At 32.6% G+C, this 19814-nt stretch overlaps 1 protein-coding gene across 1 annotated transcript in view; it reads right to left on the bottom strand.

Moving 5' to 3' along the window:
* Positions 1–6635: 6635 nt before the first annotated feature.
* The window catches only part of LOC111703322 (alpha,alpha-trehalose-phosphate synthase [UDP-forming]), a 49718-nt gene continuing 36539 nt past the window's right edge, over positions 6636–19814 (bottom strand). The window contains exons 21-30 of the mRNA XM_023475228.1: positions 19514–19611; positions 17830–17881; positions 17550–17647; positions 16222–16284; positions 15222–15312; positions 14183–14246; positions 12635–12695; positions 11251–11367; positions 9725–9802; positions 6636–6806 (exon numbers count right to left, since the gene is read on the bottom strand). Of these exons, the coding sequence (XP_023330996.1) occupies positions 6741–6806; positions 9725–9802; positions 11251–11367; positions 12635–12695; positions 14183–14246; positions 15222–15312; positions 16222–16284; positions 17550–17647; positions 17830–17881; positions 19514–19611 (788 nt within the window). The 3' untranslated portion in view covers positions 6636–6740. The remainder of the gene's footprint in view (positions 6807–9724; positions 9803–11250; positions 11368–12634; positions 12696–14182; positions 14247–15221; positions 15313–16221; positions 16285–17549; positions 17648–17829; positions 17882–19513; positions 19612–19814) is intronic.

Here is a 19814-nt window from a genome sequence, read left to right as displayed (position 1 = left end):
TCATCCTGTACTCTCTTCCATCATGTACTCCCTGTCCCTTCCCCCTACCTTCTTTACTCACTTCCATCATGTTTTAATCCCCTGTCCATCCCCTCCCCCTTTAATCACCTCCATCATGTACTCCCTGTCCCTTTCCCCTACCTTCTTTACTCACTTCCATCATGTACTCCCCTGCCCCTTCAATCCACCTCTTTTACTCACTTCCATCATGTTATAGTCCCCTGTCTATCCCCCCCTTTACTCACCTACATCATGTACGCCCTTGCCTCTTCCATCCACCTCCTTTACTCACTTCCATCATGTACTCCCCTGCCCTTTCTATACACCTCCTTTACTCTCTTCCATCATGTACTCCCTGCCCCTTCAATCCACCTCCTTTACTCACTTCCATCATGTACTCCTTCTTTCCCTATTTCCTCCTTCAAACCCGTATTTCTCCACTTATCTTTCCCACAATGCATCTCTTCTTTTTCTAATTTATCTTTAAACTAACCGAGGAATCGTCTGTAGATAATCACCTAAAACTTTAAAATACAAGACGGAACCCTCCTCCNCTCTGTCCTATATGATTGAGCTATTCTCCAACAAATATGACTTGTCATTAATCGACCTATCGATCAATTATAGCTTTATTTACTCCTCCTCCTATATAGGGGGCAATTCCCCCCCCCCTTCTCCTATATAGGGGGCAAAACAACCACCCCACCCACTCCTCCTATATAGGGGGTAATCAACCAGCCCCTCCCCCCTCCCCACTATACCCTTTCGACTCAGTCTAAAAGGGACTGTAAACGTGTAACCAATGCCTTACTCCAATAGTTCTTTAAGTCTGTTTCAACCCAGAAAAGAAACACACTCTCTCTGTATTTTTAAGTATGTATCAATCCAGATACAACTTACTATGTATTCTTAAGTATGTATCAATCCAGATACAACTCTCTCTGATTCTTAAGTATGTATCAATCCAGATACAACTTACTATGTATTCTTAAGTATGTATCAATCCAGATACAACTCTCTCTGTATTCTTAAGTATGTATCAATCCAAATACAACTCTCTGTATTCTTAAGTATGTATCAATCCAGATACAACTCTCTCTGTATTCTTCAGTATGTATCAATCCAGATACAACTTTCTCTGTATTCTTAAGTATGTATCAATCCAGATACAACTCACTCTGTATTCTTAAGTATGTATCAATCCAAATACAACTCTCTGTATTCTTAAGTATGTATCAATCCAGATACAACTCTCTCTGATTCTTAAGTATGTATCAATCCAGATACAACTCTCTCAAACTCTATACTCTCTACCAAGAGCTAATACGTCTGACTGTAATAAAACAGAGTTCATAATCAACTGACTGTATTTGAGTATAAGGTACAGATAAAGATTAAAACTGACCAATAATACGGTCAGGTGAATATAATCTAATAATATATACGTAAAATATAATATATTAAAACGTAATATATCTACATTTAGGTTCAGGTTTCTAAGATAGGGGGGTTATTACTATATTCATCACAGACGTAATTTATAGTGATTCCCAAAGGTTTTTGAAATCTGATTTTTTTCAACTTTTCAATTGTGAGCATTATTGCACTGTATCATTTACTTCAATATTTCTATAGGTTCCCCCTTAAACCCTTTTTCTGATTAACGAAGTAGAAGATATCGTTGTGTTATTAGATTAAAAAGTTATAAGTTCTTATGAAGTTATCCATTGTTTTGTTGTAAAAATGTGCAAGCCAGAAAAGGGATATAAAGGGGTGGGAAAAAGGGAAAGGAAATGAAAGGGTATAAGGAAAGATAAGGAAAAGGGAAGGGAAATGAAAGGGTTAGGAAAGATAAGGGAAAGAGAAGGGAAATGAAAGGGTTAGGAAAGATAAGGGAAAGGGAAGGGAAATGGAAGGGTAAGGAAAGATAAGGGAAAGGGAAGGGAAATGGAAGGGTAATGAAAGATAAGGGAAAGAGAAGGGAAATGAAAGAGTAAGGAAAGATAAGGGAAAGGGAAGTAGATAAGGGATGATCGAAGAGCTCTGGATTAGAAGAATAAATTTAAAGTACATCACAGTGGTCCAAAGGTGACCAGCTCTCGAACAAACATTTATGAGCAGTTGAGAATGAACTTCTTTAAAAATTAATCTAAAACAAATTCTTTACAGAACTATAAGTTCTTTGACTGGGCTTCAAATTGTAGTTAATTAGTTAGGTAACATCATTGCAACACTTCAACATCGACCCAGTCTTGATGCAACTTTTCATAGCAGTCTGGATCTATGTGAGAGCAGATGCTCTTCAAGGTATCTGTGAACAAAGGTTTTGCAGATCATAGAGAACACAGTTCAAAGATATGACAGAGACATCAGAAACAGAAAAAATACACAGATCAAGCAAGCAACAGTAAATAAATATACAATAACAAAATAGACCTATTCACGCTTGACAGATGAAGAGCACGGGAAATGCCGTTTTACAGCAATATGTAAAAGTAAAAACAAAATTTTCTGTTAAATCTGTAAATGTATTTATCAATGGCGACAACCTGGACAAATAATAAGAAATAGGTCAAACAAGAAATATTTAAAATTATGACCGGTTCAATATTTAGTCCGAGTTGTTTGAAAAAAACATACGAGCTTGGAAACCCAGCTTTGCCTGGAAACTAAATTTTCTCTATAACAAGTAAGCCCATTAATCTTTTAGTCAAACTAATAACACTCCCCGTGATTCTATAGAGTTTTCTTGGCAAAATTTAAGGCAAATCGGTCAAGGAGTTCCTGATTATTATTGGACAAACAAACAGCTAGACAGACAGACATTACTACTTTATATTTATAACATGAATGAATCAAAATACTTAAAATATTCAAAAGAGTAAGATACAAAATGAGTTTTAAGTAAGACTAGAAACTCATCTTTTGATTTCACTATGTATAAATGAATGACTGTTCCTAGTAAATTACGTTGTACATTGTCAATATAGCTGAATGTGCCGATTAGTTCAATATGTAAATCATGTATTGCGGTTAACCCATTCAATGTACGTAACAATAATGCATACTGGTAGTGGCGTTGATAGATCACGAGATTGTATCCACGTGGTTCCCTGTTTTGATGAACAGGTTGACGATCGTCCCCTTTCATTTGGAATCGATCATTACGGGATTGTAGCTGTGCGCTGACATTGATAGTCAAGTGAATCTGATTTGTACCTGGATAGATACCTGTTCGGGAAACGGTTATGGAGTAGGGCGCTTACTACATGACGACAATTGTTACAAAATAGAAATAAAGGACCGTAGTTTTTGCCACAAACTCAAATTTTCTAATCCCTATAACTTTGCAACCGATGGCCTGGACCTTTAATATGGTTTGGTCTAACTAAATTTATAGTTTGAACTATTAAAGATCCACGACATTGGATTGCAAAGATATAGGGATTAGAAAATCAGAGTTTTTGTCAAAAACTCAGTTACTTTGCCCTCCTTACAGCAATATGTTGAATAATAAATTAATAATAGAAATATTTTTGCTAGCCTTTACCCTAAATGTAGGCTAAGTTAGCCTACATTTATGGTTAAGTCATGTTGAATGTTGAGGTTGCGTGATTTTAAAAGATGCGTTTTTAACAGGGGGGGGGGGTATTGAGGGGTGAGCAGAAGTTAGAACTTTCGTATTTTGAATCTCTGGTATAAACATACGATAGTAGTCATACCCTACAGCGCAGGAATAACTTGGATTAATCCCTGAGGGAACAAATACGATGAAAGATGGATCAAGAGAGAATAGAATATATTAGAGTGGAATTTACTAGAAAAAAAGTGTAAAACGGCCATTTTGTTGTACTGTTTCCTTATACTGCAGGTGTACTTCACGTATTTACGCTATATAACCTTTTGGGCCCTGGACCATCATTTTATGAAAAAATCTAAAATTAATGTTAAAAGAAAACCAAATTATGAGATAGTCTTGTTTCATTATTGACCAATGATCATTTCGCATAGACTCTATGCCTTTCACTTTACAAACGATGATTTTCCGTTATAACTATTAATCAAATAATGTTCTTTATTCACCTAATTCATTTTGTAAAGTTTATTTAACAGCTTTAAAAATTTCGAAATTGAAATGGATAGTCTAGGGAACATACTGTATTAATGTACTCTACTGCATACAATTTGTGAACATTTACATTGTTTGTGCACTTTGAACTCGCTTTCAGGCTGAAAGGAACTGACAAAATTCATACCGAGGGATTGTCTAAATTCCACTCTAATATATGTTCTATTCTCTTTGGATGGATCCCATATCAGGCTGTGACATTCGTCTTGTGTTTACATTACCGACCAGAGACAGTACACTGTAGTACAAAAGATTTGTACACCTCTGAAATAACTTTCCTTGCATTATAACCTTGGAACCAAGTAACTTGACAGGCTGATTCAGGATTTTTCCATGTCCTATGGATGTAAAGTAAAAGGCGGTATAGGTAGTCGACAATTTAGCAACCCAGCTTAAATTCTTTACTTGGTCCTGGATAATGTATTTGAAGAATTTCTCATTGTTGAATTTTAGTTTTCAAGTAAAACAAGAAAATATAAGATTAAATTAAAAACAGAGAAGAGTTCTCATTACTTCATTATCTAATTTCTATACCTTGAACAAAAAACTTTAAGAGTTAAAACAAAAAATTTTCAAATCAGTTGATAATTATCAAGAGGCCGATTTGCCTCCTTTTTTAGTAACAATTTATATATGTTTTTTATTGTTTTTTTTCGTTCATTCTTCGCGGGTTTTCTGTTTACACCGAAGTATGATTTTCAAATATTATATCAAAATTTTTAACATCGTTCAGTTTCGGTCAGATATAAGATACCGCAAAAAAAGTGGCTTAATCGGTTCAGCCATTTTGAAGTGTATTGATAAGACTAGAAAAACAACAAATTTTGCATATTTTATAAGAAGAATTTTGTGGATTTTCAAAATTTTCAAAAATCGACGTTTATTGGATACAAACAAACATACTGACAGATAAGCAAAGTACATATTCAGATCATACTTTAACATATTACTTTGCTTTTAGGAAGCTTCGTGCCCATCTTTTATTGTGAACATGATCTCTTTGTATATATTAAAAAACAAAAACAAACAAAATTTTTCAAAAATTGAATTTTGTTTCAGGCAAATTTTTGAAAATTCGATCACTCATAAACCTTCCCTGGTGTCACGCGAGGTCCCACAAAAAAATTTAGGCCGTATCGGTTCAGCCGTTTTGACGTTTAATGGATATAAATAGACAAAAAACACGAGGACAAGCAAAGTATTAATATAGATTTGGCTTTCAGGTCGCTTCTTACTCTCTGTACCTAGTAACCATTTAATTTTTTAACAACAGTACATATTCTCAGTTGCTTTTATCTCGTGTTAAACGTGACCATTTTAATCATTCTCAAATTTTGCCCGATTTTTCTATAAAAATTGACGATTTTTCAAAAGCAATGATAGTTGACATTGTTTTCAAGACAAAATTGTTTAATTTTGTTACAAACATACACAAACAAATAACATACAAACATCCTCATGTACAGCATGTGAACCTAAATGTACATGTACTCATGTACATTTTTTCTGAATTAAACAAAGTAAGATTAAATAACTTTTAAATATATTTAAAAATCATGCTAAATCATTAAGGTTGCTGTAGGACAAAAAATTAATTATTTAAAATGATATATAGACGAAATTACGATATTCATTAATCATGTTAATAAATGATTTTTACTTTACAAAACTGAAAAGAATTTTCGTTAAGAAACAATTAAACAAAAAATTATAATAATGATTTTAACTTTAATGAGATTTAATAAGAATTTGAGATGTTTATCAAAATACAAGATTCTACCTGAAACAACAGATGTAAGACCAAAATGAAAAATGGATATTTTTTATAAATCGTTTTGGTTGATCTTTGTGAATTCTCATTTGTCAGGGTAAAGTGTTACACAGTGTAATAAAATCAAGTTTATCAAGATTGACATCTCAACTTCTGGAGAGAAAAAAGGTCTGAAAAGTTTATACATCGAATATAAAACCAATCCGAATATAAAAAAAATAGAACGTTGACATCAAGATTGGGTTTATTTCACAAAAATTCATGTTAAACTACAAAGGATAGGAATTCAGAAACGACTGTACAGAAATTATTCATATTGTATTTTACTAATCAAAACTTTAAAAGTTTTCCTTTTCGATGCAAAGGAAATGAGTCTTTGTCACAAACTCGAATTTTCTAATCCCTTAATCTTTTGAATCTGATGATGTAAAACTTTGATATTTTAAACTTATTATCTGATGTTACAGAAATTATAGTTTGAAATATCTTAGGTGTTTGACCATGGGTTGCAAAGATTTTGGGATTAGAAAACCAGAGTTTGTGGAAAAGACTCAATTCCTTTGTCCTATTCTTGATCAAATCAAAACGGAAACTATTATTCAGGTTTTATCCTATATGGGGTATTCTGTCATGGGCAGCCGTAGTATTTTTGAATTTCCGAGCCGGAACAACCTTTCCGGTCCCAGTTTGTACTGTACCGCCCGGACACTGGGTAAATAAAGCAGACACTCAATAGGACTAGCCGGTGCAACAAGGTTGACGCGGTCAGACTTTAGGTTGAATTTACTTTTACTGAAGGGTCAGAGGTGCGTTCTGTATCTCCCTGTTTTTCCAATTATTTTATTTTGCTTTCTTTCTGTTCTGCAGAACATAGTTCTCAACCCACTTCAGCATAGTCTCTATTCCCTGAAAATAAAGAATATATATTTTAATTTTCTACTGATGTTGAAATGGGGGGGGAGGAGGAGTGGTTACCGACATGAATGTAATAGAAAATAATAGTCAATATTTAATTACTAGCTGGAGGGCCCGGCGTTGCCCGTGAAAAAAAAAATTTGAAAAAAAGTTTTTAAAATAAAAAAATGTCGATTTTTTTATCCTATAACACCCCCCGGCCACCCATGAGTGTCCACAAAAAATTTTAGCCCGACGGGTCAAGCCGTTTGGCCGGCTATAAGCAACATATATTTATATACGAATGTCTTGTTTTATTATATAAAAAATTGTAGTGAATTCGTATAGAAATAATAAGATGAATTGATATTTAAAAAATTGTTGTCTAATGTGTGGATCACATAGTTTCAGCCTGCTTATAAGCAGTCTCATCAATTTTTAAGACAGGGCCGACTTTTGAAGTGTCGCAACGCCTTGTATTTAGATTTTACCGCTCTAACTACGTGTAATTTTAGCGCTATAGACTGCACTATAGAGCACTTGTTGTAAGCTTTGGTTTCTAAGAAGTAATTGGCAAAATTGTCATTAATTATAGCTTAAGAGCATGAGACCTTTAAATCACAGTGTGATATTGAAGTGTAAACATTATATTTAAATTTCAGTACAATGGAATTACACAAAGTCACATGTTCAACGTGAGCCCCTATATTGTCTCATTTCTAATAGTACAAGAGATAAAGCTTCTCTACTATATCTTCCTGTAAAGCCAACAAAAACCATTGGAATCTCACTGATTATGATATTTTATGTAATTATTATGTAGTAATGAAATCAGGGCAACCCCTATATATATTCAATGTTTATATAAAATAAATAGTTTATTAAGAGCATTTTAGATTATTCTTTCTGACTTGAGTTACTGTCTGTTGTGAGTTGTTCTGAGAGATAGAACACCGTCAATCTTAGGAATATTCAATTTTAAACAAACTATAAACTTTTCTCAAAATATAGAATATTTTAATTCTGAAACTCAGGAAATATTAAGTTATTAAATAATAAATATTTATGTATGATAAAAAATGTGCATGATGGGGGGGAGGGGAGTGTAAGTATAAAATCTAATCCTAACTTCACAATGTCATATCTCAGCCCTGACATAAGTGGTTAAAAAGTCAATCCGGGACTATATAGTGCAGGGCACGGGCAGCCGTAGTACATTTGAATTTCCGAGCCGGGTCAACTTTTCCAGTCTCAGTTTGTACTGTACCTAGCTCTATGAACAGGACTAGCCGGTGCAACAAGGTTGACGCGGTCAGACTTTATGCTTCATTTAGGTTGAATTTACTTTTACTAAAGGGGCAGAGGTGCGTGAGGGTCAAGATTTGAAACCTACTTTATTGTTCAGGTTCAAAACTAACCGGAGCTGGGAACTAGAATGGTGGATATCAGGTTTAATGATTAATCCTCTCTTTTTGCTAATCTCAAGGTTAACATAATCTGCAGATTAAATATTTAGATCAACAAATATGATTCTAGGAACGCCAGATTTGTTCGTTTTCTTGACTGGAAGGGCCTTCACTTAATTTCTCACCCATTTATTTGTTAATTCATTAGTTAAAATTGGTTAAAAAAGAATCTCAAACGTATTATTAAATATTTTTTTCACCGATTAATTTACAAAATTGCCGACAACAAATTCTTTATTTGTTAGAAATTGCGGATTTCTCATGGGATAGAATTTATTTTCAAGGCTGTCATTGGTCAAAACAATTTACGAACTTTATTTCTGCACTCTCATTGGAGAAAACAATGTACGGATATCCAAAGAGAGAGAAAAAGAGTGGATTAGGGACTAAAATTAAAAGTTTCCACAGTGGATGTTCGGATTAAGTAGTTGGGATTAAAGGTTATCCATTCTAAAGTTCCCAGCTCGGGACAGTAAATGAATTGGGATGAGGATTCATTACTAAATAAAGATAAAAGATATTTTTTTGAAAATTTGTTTATTTGCAGGGATTGGTTTTTAAAGCTTCATTCACATTCAAAAATTGAGTTCAGTGAAGAAAACTGTCAATATTAAACAGTAGAAACATTAAGAGATCTTAATTTAAAGTTTTAACAAAATATTCTCTGAATTGTTATTGTAACAAATGTTTTATTTTTCATCATAATTTGTTAAACTTTTTTATACTTACATTAATACTTTATTTCAAATTGATTAAATTGTAATGGCTGTCAAATCTATTTGTTAAATAAAATTAAAAAGTTCGAACATATATTAAAAAAAAATATTTCTTCACATTGTCAAATACTTCTTAAAAATATTTGCTTTGCAAAAATAAACTTTTCCTCTATGTAGTTGGAATTTGTCCCCCCCTCGGAACACCACCACCGCCTGTCTTCCCCCCCCCCCCTCGCAACACCACCTCCGTCAGTCTCCCCCCAATCCCCATAACCACATAGAGAAAGTAGACAAAAATGTGATAAAAATGTAATTATTCTGTTTCACTTCCAGCATCCTCTGCAGAAGAATATTTGAGGAATATGATTATAATTCAAATTCCATAATTCTCTAAAAAGAAGAATTCAAAATAAATGGGATGAAATGCAAAATAAAAATAGAAAAAAAAGAAAATAAATTAAACAAAGCTAAGAAAATATGATTAAATTATTAAAGAAAATGAAAAAAAAAATTAAACAAAACCAAGAAAAAAAAATTTCAAATTTTTTTTTACAAAATTAAAAAAAAGTTAAACAAAACTAAAGAAAATACGATAAAAGTGTTAAAAGAAAATTTTAAAAAATCAAACAAAACTGAGAAATACGACAAAATTCTTTTAAAAAATTTTAAAATGAAGAAAAAATAAGAAAATACGATCAAATTATTAAAGAAACTGAATGGACAAAATTTAAATAAAAAAAAAACTAACCTGTGTATTAGGTAGTCTATGGTCGGCTACAGTTTGAACTAAACCAGAATTTACCACACGAAAGGAATACGCCATACCCTTAAATAGGAATTATTTTTACATTATTTAATTTAATTTTCTGTTTTCAGTAAAAACGGGGAAAAATGTTGTGAAAAATTTGTTGAGTCTTTGTCACAAACTCTGATTTCTTTTCAACCCAATACCGCGTAACCTCAGATATTTCAAAAAAGAAATTTTGTTAGATCAAATAATTTAAGTTTGAGGTTTATTCAATCAGGTAGCAAAAATTTAGGGATTAGAAAATTCAAGTTTGTAGCAAAGACTCAAATCATGTTGGCTTGGGCCTTTCAAAGTTGGATTAAAATATCCTTCCAAAACAATTTCGATTTTTCTAAATTTTGAAAAGGAAAAATGAGTCTTTGATTTTCCATAGAGTCTATATCTTTGCAAATCAAAATCAGATCAAATAATATAATTTGAAATATCCCAAGTGGAAATCATCAGGCTGTAAAAAAAAATTTGAGTTGGTGGCAAAGACTCAATTCTTTTACCACAGAAATTGAGATTGTGATTAAAAATTAGCTGGTAAAAATTCTAATCGCTCACGGCTTAGTTGTTATCAATTCTGAATCGCATTATCAATTCTGATTGCTAACGATAAAAATTCCCAATGGCCCCCTCTTAACCTTTGTTAGATCCAAACAGGCGGAGTAATCCTTGTTTTTCAATTTAAAAATTGATTTTTTTTTAAAAGCTGTTCTCAAAAAAAGTAACTCGTTGATTTATGCAGTAAAAGGAAAGGAAAAAATAACGTGAATGATATATTTTATGAAAGACAGAAAAAGGAAAACATTTCTATTATTTCGGTAAAGGGCTAGAAGTAGAAGTAGATATTTCCATTTAATGTTAGCGTCGATTAAAGGATTCAACTCTGATTGGATAATGAGATAGATAGAAAGATAGATGTTACTGACATACCAAACCATTGGTACAGAATAGACAACAAACACATGATTGAAACCTGATTGGATCAGGTGCTAATGAACTCGGCATACAGGAGTAGCTAAAGGTTTAACGCTTAAAATTGCGTTCATTTGAAACATGCCCTATATGCCCTTTATATACTTTTTCTATTTAAGAACATTCCCGTGGTTCTCCCGAGTTCCCTACTTAAAATTTGAGGCAAATTGGTCAAGGGGTTTCTGAGTTATGATCGGACATACAAATAAACAATCAGACAAATCGAAATCACAGCAATGTATTTATACACTAGCTTGGGAACCCAGCGCTGCCAAGGTTACAAAAAAGTGACTCCCGCCGTTTACCCGCACTTGAACGATTTTACCAGGAAAAGTTCGTTATTAAGGTCGATCCACTCATCTTGGAAACTCAAAACCGAGTTCCCCAATCAAAATTTGAAGCAAATCGGTCGATGGGTTCCTGAATCCTGAGTTATGATCGGAAAAACAAACAGACAGACAAACAGAGATTATAACTTTATATAAATATATTCATTAAGTATATACCTTGAGAGCCTGCATTGCATCTTCATCTGTTAGGTCGTCTCCAGCATAGATGATTCGGAGTCGGTCAGACCAGTTTACACCAAATGCACTGCGGAGTATGTAGATGGCTGCATTCCCCTAATTAGTTCAAAATTTCAAATTTCTAAATTACGAGCATTCCTTTTTAAATAACAAAAATTCTTTTCTAAATTTCGAATTTTCTTTTCTAAATTACGAACATTGTTTTCTAAATTATGAAAATTGTTTTCTAAATTACGAACATGGTTATAGCTTGCTAAATTAGTTATTACTTTCCTTGACTGTATTTTGTTCCACTTATTACTTTCCTTGACTGTATTTTGTTCCACTTATTACTTTCCTTGACTTGTACGGAATTATTCTAAATACTTTCGAATTCTAAGAAAGAGACTTGTTACAAATTGAAAAACAATGAGAAGCGTGAATTTTGGAAACAAAAGCTGATAAATTATATTTATATTATTCAGCCAAGAAAAATGACAGATGTCAAAATTTTTATTTTGTGAATCTAGGGAAGAGACATTGATCTCATGCATCTTATGCAGACCTTTCGATATTCTGGGTTGGCCATACCCTGCCAGGATAACTTTAATTATGGAGTTTGGCATTTATCCTCAGATTTAAAAGTGCTCACATTGGATATCAAGATCATCCATTTAAGGGCAATAATATATTAGAGGAAAGCTCTTGCTTCAGATTTAATCTTGAATATTTTATCTGAAAAAAATATAGTTTTCCTTTAAAACATTTGTCAAGAAAACTTAATTAATTGGAAAACAATATAATTTCCCAAAACTAATCATTAAGAAAGAGGAAACGAATTGTAAAGATGCAGGAAACTGTAAATGTAAATAAAAGATTTAAAGTTAAGAAATATTTATTAAAATTGCCAAGTATCTCGGACAAAAAATAACAAAGGTTTTGGTATTTTAGAAGATTTTCTATACCTCAAGAATTTAATTTAGTTTATTATAAAAGAACAAATTCCTTAGAAAACACAGCCTTATGAGACACAAGGGATTCAGGGATTGAAAGAGATATATAGAAGGGGATACAGAGGATACAGGGAATACAGGGGATACAGGGAATACAGGGGATTCAGGGATTGAAAGAGATATATAGAAGGGGATAAGAGTGGATACAGGGGATACAGGGATACAGGGGATACAGGGAATACCGGAAATACCGGGGATACAGGGGATACAGGGGATACTGGGGATACAGGGGATACAGGAGATACAGGGGATACAGGAGATACAGGAGATACAGGAGATACAGGAGATACAGGGGATACAGGGGATACTGGGGATACAGGGGATACAGGGCATACAGGGGATACAGGGGATACAGAATTGTTAGAATTTACCTTATTCCACTGTACTGGGGGTTTTGCCTCTGTAACTAGACCTCCATCACTCATACCAATTCTAAACACAATACAGTACAGTACATTACAGTACAGTACAGTACAGTACAGTACAGTACAGTACAGTACAGTTCAGTAAAGTACAGTACAGTACAGTACATTACAGTACAGTACATTACAGTACAGTACAGTACAGTACAGTACAGTACAGTACAGTACAGTACAGTACAGTACAGTACAATAAATTACAGTACAGTACAGTACATTACAGTACAGTAAATTACATTACAGTATAGTACAGTACAGTACAGTACAGTACAGTACAGAATGAGGTGTGAAAAAAAATCTTCAGATAATGTCGTCTGTTGATGTTGTTTTACTATTATTTTACTTCGTGATTTTTTGCACATTTTCTTTAGAAATTTTTGCAAAGTAACTGTTAGAAGAGTAAAATTCATTATCACGTTGTATATCAGCCAAGAATGCTCTTATTCTCTAATTAATGATTCAGGAAATTGATAATTAAAAATTTAAGAATTTTAGAGAAAAATAAGCTTGCTTGCAAGATCATGTGACTGAAATTGGTTATAAAATTGAAAAATTTATAAAAGTTGTATTTCTACTGTTATTTAATGTTTAGGTTAGTTTTGTCCATATTCTAAACATTTGCTTTTCTTCCATTTTGCCCAAGTTTGACCCTGACAAAAAACGCATAAAAAATATAAATATTACAAAGTTTAATAAAAACAAACTATTACAGACTACAGGTTGGTAATGATGTAAGTTTTATTAAAAGCTTTAATAATCGAACCAAAACCATTAAAATCACTATTTGTACAGTAATAACCAGAAAACCGTGGAATTGAAAGACGACATAAAAGCAATAAATATGTCTATACGATGTTGTTACCAATCAAACACCTTCACTGAAAACTTATAAATCTCTTATTAATTAAAATGGGTCTGTTTACAAATTGCTGTTTATCATGTTGATTGGACTATTTAATATGTCTTAAAGTCTTCTTCCAATTTCACAGTTTTCTGGTTCTCAGTGTACCAGAGAAGAAACGATTCTAATTTCGGAGATTGAAACCGCCTGATAACCCTTCCCCTCTAGTGTCTTAGTTAAAACTTTCATATAAACTTTTAATGAAAAGTGTTTCATTTTGATAATTCATACATTGTTTTCCTGCGAACACACAATTGAAAATAATTAGTTCTTACAATTATAAACCTGAGCTGAAAACTTTAGAATTGGATACCCTTAATATCCTGATAACTTAATCTGAATATCCACTGTGGAAACTTTTAATTTTCTTTTTAATCCACTCTTGTTGGATATCACATTTCCTACTACATATAATAAAGATACGTTTGATTACAAATACAGCGACGGTGCTATATCGATTGGACTAATATCCGATTGAACTAAGTCAGCTTTTAGAGCATTGAAACAAATAAAAATGATTTATATTGCTTTATTTCTTGAATTTAAGTTAATGTTTAAAAAAGAATGCCGCGTTGATAAAAGACGACATTAAGAAATACCTGAACCCTGCATCCGTCATCAGCTGACGAGCTCGGCTTAAGGTTCTCTCCTTTAACTCAGGATCTAGACAAACAGTTTAAAAACAAATTGATTAATCGCCACAAACTAGAATTTTCCAGCAAAATATATCTTTGCTACCTGATGATGTAAATCTTTTATATTTCAAGTAATTTGATCAATTGATCCAACAGATTTCAAAGTTTGTAAAATCTAAGGTCTGCTACTAAGATTCAATGGGTCCATAAAATTCCATTCATGATCCCTAATGGAATCGCCAATCGGGGTTGAAAGTACATTTAGGGGCATGAAAGTACACTTTCTGTGTCATTTAGAATTATGTACTGCATTTGGGGTGTTAAAGATACATGCTGATGTATGGAATTTTTTCTACAACTGGACAATGGACAGTGGACATTATACTTTTAATTGTTTACAATAACAATTTGCACAATTCATTTCTGTTAACCAATCAACATTTGGGATCGTATTGAATGGAATTATATGCACGCCTCTGATTACTTTTGTGGTTTTCGCCCTTTGAACTTTGGACTATTCAAGTATTTTGAAAAAGAATTGAGCTCTCACACTGGTTACACGGGCAGCCGGTCCCAGTTTGTACTGTATCGCCCAGACATTGGGCAAATAAGGGAGACACTCAATAGGACTAGCCGGGTTGACGCGGTCAGACTTCAGATTGAATTTACTTTTACTAAAGGGTCAGAGGTGCGTGCACTGGTAACACTATAATGACGGGCATGCATCTTATGAATCCTTTTTCAAGCAATGATTTCAGAGAACGTTTAATGCGTGCAGAGACATATTTATGACGTGATAACCAGAGATGTTTTAGAACCAAATTCAGGAATTGTAGTGGATGCTTGACAAATTACAAATTAAAATCGATTTTTCTTAGAAATTAAGCTACGACGGTGTTTCAAATCTCTAAATTTAAATATCATTTTAAAATTTTAATTCTTTACAAATATGACATCGTGACATCTGAAAAAATGTTAAATTATTTTAATAGAATTATTTTACCGATGGAATCTCGTTCTTTCCAGGCTTCATGATGAAATGCAAGAACTACTCCTTTATTTTCGACCCAAGCACCAGAAACACAGCACTCTTGCTGAAATAATCGTTGACTTTCTAAAATGTAAAAAAGACCTTTCGTCGAAATAATAATGTTTTGTAATATTGTTAAATTGATATCGTAAAGTGTGCTGAAAGTTTAGTTTAAAAATGGTGAAAGAACTGAATTGCATATTTCTCTCTAAAACTGAAATGTGCAGAATTAGTGGAAAACTGTACAAAATTGTTAAGCATTGACAATATTTCTAATAGAATTATAAGTTTTAAAAACTCTGGAATTGCTGGTTAACGTTTAAAACGAAAACTTTTCTGAAAAACTAAAGTTTCCAATTAGAGAGATTAAAGTTCAATTTTATAAATTAGAGAAATATAACTATTTTTAGAGAAGTGTTCAAGGAATGGAAAGAAAACAAATATAATACATATTAGTTTTTGTTTTATTTTGATTTGATAAATACGAATTTTCTAAATTTTTGCCAAATTTTAGGACAAATTGATCTTAAAGGTGTTTATTTCATCAGATCTACGTAAAAAAAATATTACGGGTAAATAAAATTCAGAAATATTTTTGAAAAATTGAAGAAAAAAATTCCGCGAAAAAATTTATTTTCTTTAAAAATTTATGCAAAAAACTTGTTCTAATGTTTTTTAAAATTTCTTAAAAATTCATAAAAAGATTGAAAGAGAAATGACATAAATAAGAAATGATCTGCAATTGCAATGCAAGCATTATTTTATATCTTTACTGAGCTAGAGCATGTTAATATGGCTTCTTTTTTTCAACAGATCAATGGGCATTTTTGATTACAAAAGATTTTTTAGATGAAATTTTTCAAAAATTCATCAATATGCATTTCTGAAATGTTTGAAAACAATAGAATAAACATGCTTTTGATAAAAATTTGTCTTTTCAAAAAAAGAAATTTATTTCCAAAAAATGTGAAACCTGAAGATGTTGCAGCAGCCATCTTGCTTTCTCCTCAACTTCAGCAGGCATTGGGATCATAAACTTAATATGTTTAATATAATTTGGGATTACAAACTTAATATGTTTAATATAATTAGGGATTATAAACTTAATATGTTTAATATAATTTGGGATCATAAAATTAATATGTTTAATATAATTTGGGATCATAAAATTAATATAATTTGGGATCATAAAATTAATATGTTTAATATAATTTGGGATCATAAAATTAATATGTTTAATATAATTTGGGATCATAAAATTAATATGCTTAATACAATTCAGATTAATAAGTAAGCAACGTAGTTAATACTAAAGTTTATACCCTACGATGTTAGGAACTTTCCCAAAGGTTTTACGAAGTGGCAACTTCCAAATCGTGCAATTTCCCTAACGGAAGCTTCACAAGTCTATCCTTCCCGCAACGCTCGGCCCCCTAGCCTGTTCTTACAGCAGTGCTCTGCATATTAGCCCATTCTTGCAACAATGCTCTGCATTTTAGCCCATTCTTGCAACAGTGCTCTGCATATAAGCCCATTCTTGCAACAGTGCTCTGCATATTAGCCCATTCTTGCAACAGTGCTCGGCCTCCATTCCAGCCTCTGGCGCCTCAGAAAGCCTAACCAAACCTTTGGGAAGTTGCTATTTGGAAAATTGCACATTTGGGAGGTTGCCACTTGGAAAATGGTCACTTGGAGAAATACCTTTTAGAAAATACCTAATACCTGCACCCCCCCCCCCCCCCCCTCAAAGTGAATCAATACTTTTTTCACTTAAGTGCCCCCCCCCCTGACCCCAAGGGACAAAGTCTTAAAGTCTTTTTTGTGTAAAGTCTATATAAGTCACGTAGAGGAATTTTCAACAATAAAAATCAGAAAATTACTGAAATCTGACATTTACGTTTTAACAGGAATTGAGTCTTTGCCAAAAACTCAGCTTTTGTTAATCCTTACATCTTTGCAACCCGTTATCGTAAACCTTTAAAATTTCTGTTTAAGAAAATGTTCTGAGTTTGAAATTTTAAAGTTTTAAAGTTGCAAAGGTATAGGAAATTGAAAATTCAAGTTTGTGGCAAAAACTCAATTCCTTTGACGCATCATCAATGTGAAAAAAACAGTGAGAACTAGAACACAATTGAACATTTTTTGTTCTTATTATGCGTTGATTATAAAAAAGTTAGCAATTTTTAACTGAACTTTTGCTAAAACATTGCAAACTTGCAACTTATAAAAACCTTCTTAAGTAAGAGGAAGACTGAAGACGACATTTATTACAAAGTTTTGTAGTTCTGTGTACATATTTACCTTTGACCCATCGGGATGAACGATATCTATTCCATGATTTCCAGCATAAGTTATATTCTTGATGGAGACCTTTGTTTTTATATCAGGTATACTACGCCCTAGAGCAATAGAATGGCAGAGATTACATAACTGGGTTGTCCAGACAAGTTTTTTTTTTTTACAAGATTCTGCATTGTTTCTGCTTCCTTTGGCAAATTTGATTTTCGCAAAAGTTTTCCTTTCTTTGAAACCCCCCTAGCTGCATAATTGGTGGTTTTTACTCCATAAAATATATATTCACCTGTTATAATTGAAACAAACACCTCAGGCATTTCTGATAAACGTTCAAGCACCTAATTAAAACAATTCTTAAAAGGAAAGGTAATTTCAATTTAAAGAGAGGCATTTCCCATCACAACAGTACCTTTTAAACCTTTATAATATCAGCAATGCAGAGTTTTTTTTCAATTCTGAGAATTAACTGATTTGTTTCTGTAAGCAGAAATCCGCAAGTCACTTTTTTTAAAGAAAAAGCACAAGTGAAAATGATAAAATTTAAAGAAAGAAAAATGCTCATTCTTGATCTGACAAAGGTTTTAACCCTATCAAGATTGGGCTATTTTTGTCCGATATAGATTGATATCGCTCTTATAGTTGAGATAAGGGAGTGTGCTACATGACCACAGTTCAACTTTCTAAGGCCTGCTAATAAAAAAAAATCTATCTTTAATGGTTAGAATGCAAGGAAGGACTTTTGACAAATTATTTTCAAACAATGACCCGCCGTTTGACTGTCCTCAACCCTACCCTTTGCTTAAAGAAAAAATTTTGATATTGAAAAAGTGAAGAAGTGTACTAATGTCAGCCGTTTTTAAGGTATTTCGAAAAAACACAGCCCCCCCCCCCCCATCTAGATAAGCATCGTTTTTTAAACTGGACAATACAAAAATCTCAGAAATATTGGGAGGTGTAATTCTAAAATATGTAGATAACTAAATATATTTGGGATAATTAATTAAGAAAATAGGAAATACATGGTTTTCCTCAAAATATTCGGGTTTAAGAAATAATAAAACAGCTCTTAGCTTGAAAATTATGCTAATTAATCTTGGAAGAAAACCTATGGCAAACTTAGATTCGACGAAACTGTAATAAAAGGGATTGTAAGTGTTATTTCAAGTGACCCTCCCTGCAAAGATGGCAATGCCCGATTCACAACGGTACCCTTAAAACCTTCGACTGATCGATGTTGTTGAACGTATTCTCATTAAACTTAAAGTTAGTGTTCGCGAAAATTAAAAGAGGGTATAGACTTACGTCGAAAGATATTCTAAGGTAATTGCTACTAATCATACTTCTGTCATGTTTCAAAAAAATTGTTAAAAACGACTCATACCAAAGAACGTAGCGTTCATACAAATTCAGAAAGTTGCAATATTCAACTCATATCGTAAAAAATCAAGTTAATTCAAACAAATCATTAAGATATTACAATCTATAATCATCGATTTTTTCGACGCATTCGTATATAATTGATTTTTCAAAAAAATTGGGTTTTTTATGATCCGAGAGTTACTCTTGAAAACATTCATTCCTGTTTTGAGGATTTTTGATAATGCATATTTTCAAGGAATGTTCGAAAATCCAACTGTAAAAACAATTTAAAAAAATGCAAATTCCATATACTGTATTAGACGTTAAAGACTTTTTGCAGTTTATTTAGTTTTAAAAATTCTTTTACACAAATTATGAATATTTTGCTTTTCATTTTCTTTGGTATCAAAAAACTTATTATGGAAGAAGAAATTTTAAACCATTCACCAGCTGTCATGTTTCGTGAGACACTGTACTCTGGATGTGCTGCAATGTACTGAAAATGTCGTCTTTATAGCAATAGACACTCAAATCCTCACAGTTTTTTAATAATCTACACTCTACAGCTTCATAATTTCTATAATTGATTCTTCTAATTATACTGCTATCACCTCCTTGGTCTGTTTTGGTAGAATAGTTAGATCTGGATGGGAACCATGGGGAGCCAGTGTTCCATCATAATCCAGGAGCAAACATAGCTTCTCCCAACCTTGATACATTATATAGAGTGGATATATAGGAACCATGAGGAGCCAGTGTTCCATCATAATCCAGGAGCAAACATAGCTTCTCCCAACCTAGATACATTATATAGAGTGGATATATATAGGAACCATGAGGAGCCAGTGTTCCATCATAATCCAGGAGCAAACATAGCTTCTCCCAACCTAGATACATTATATAGAGTGGATA

This window comes from Eurytemora carolleeae, unplaced genomic scaffold (genome assembly GCF_000591075.1).
Source record: "Eurytemora carolleeae unplaced genomic scaffold, Eaff_2.0 scaffold535, whole genome shotgun sequence".
In the NCBI taxonomy this organism is placed as follows: Eukaryota; Metazoa; Arthropoda; class Copepoda; order Calanoida; family Temoridae; genus Eurytemora; species Eurytemora carolleeae.
This window is presented reverse-complemented; position numbering and strand designations above follow the sequence as displayed.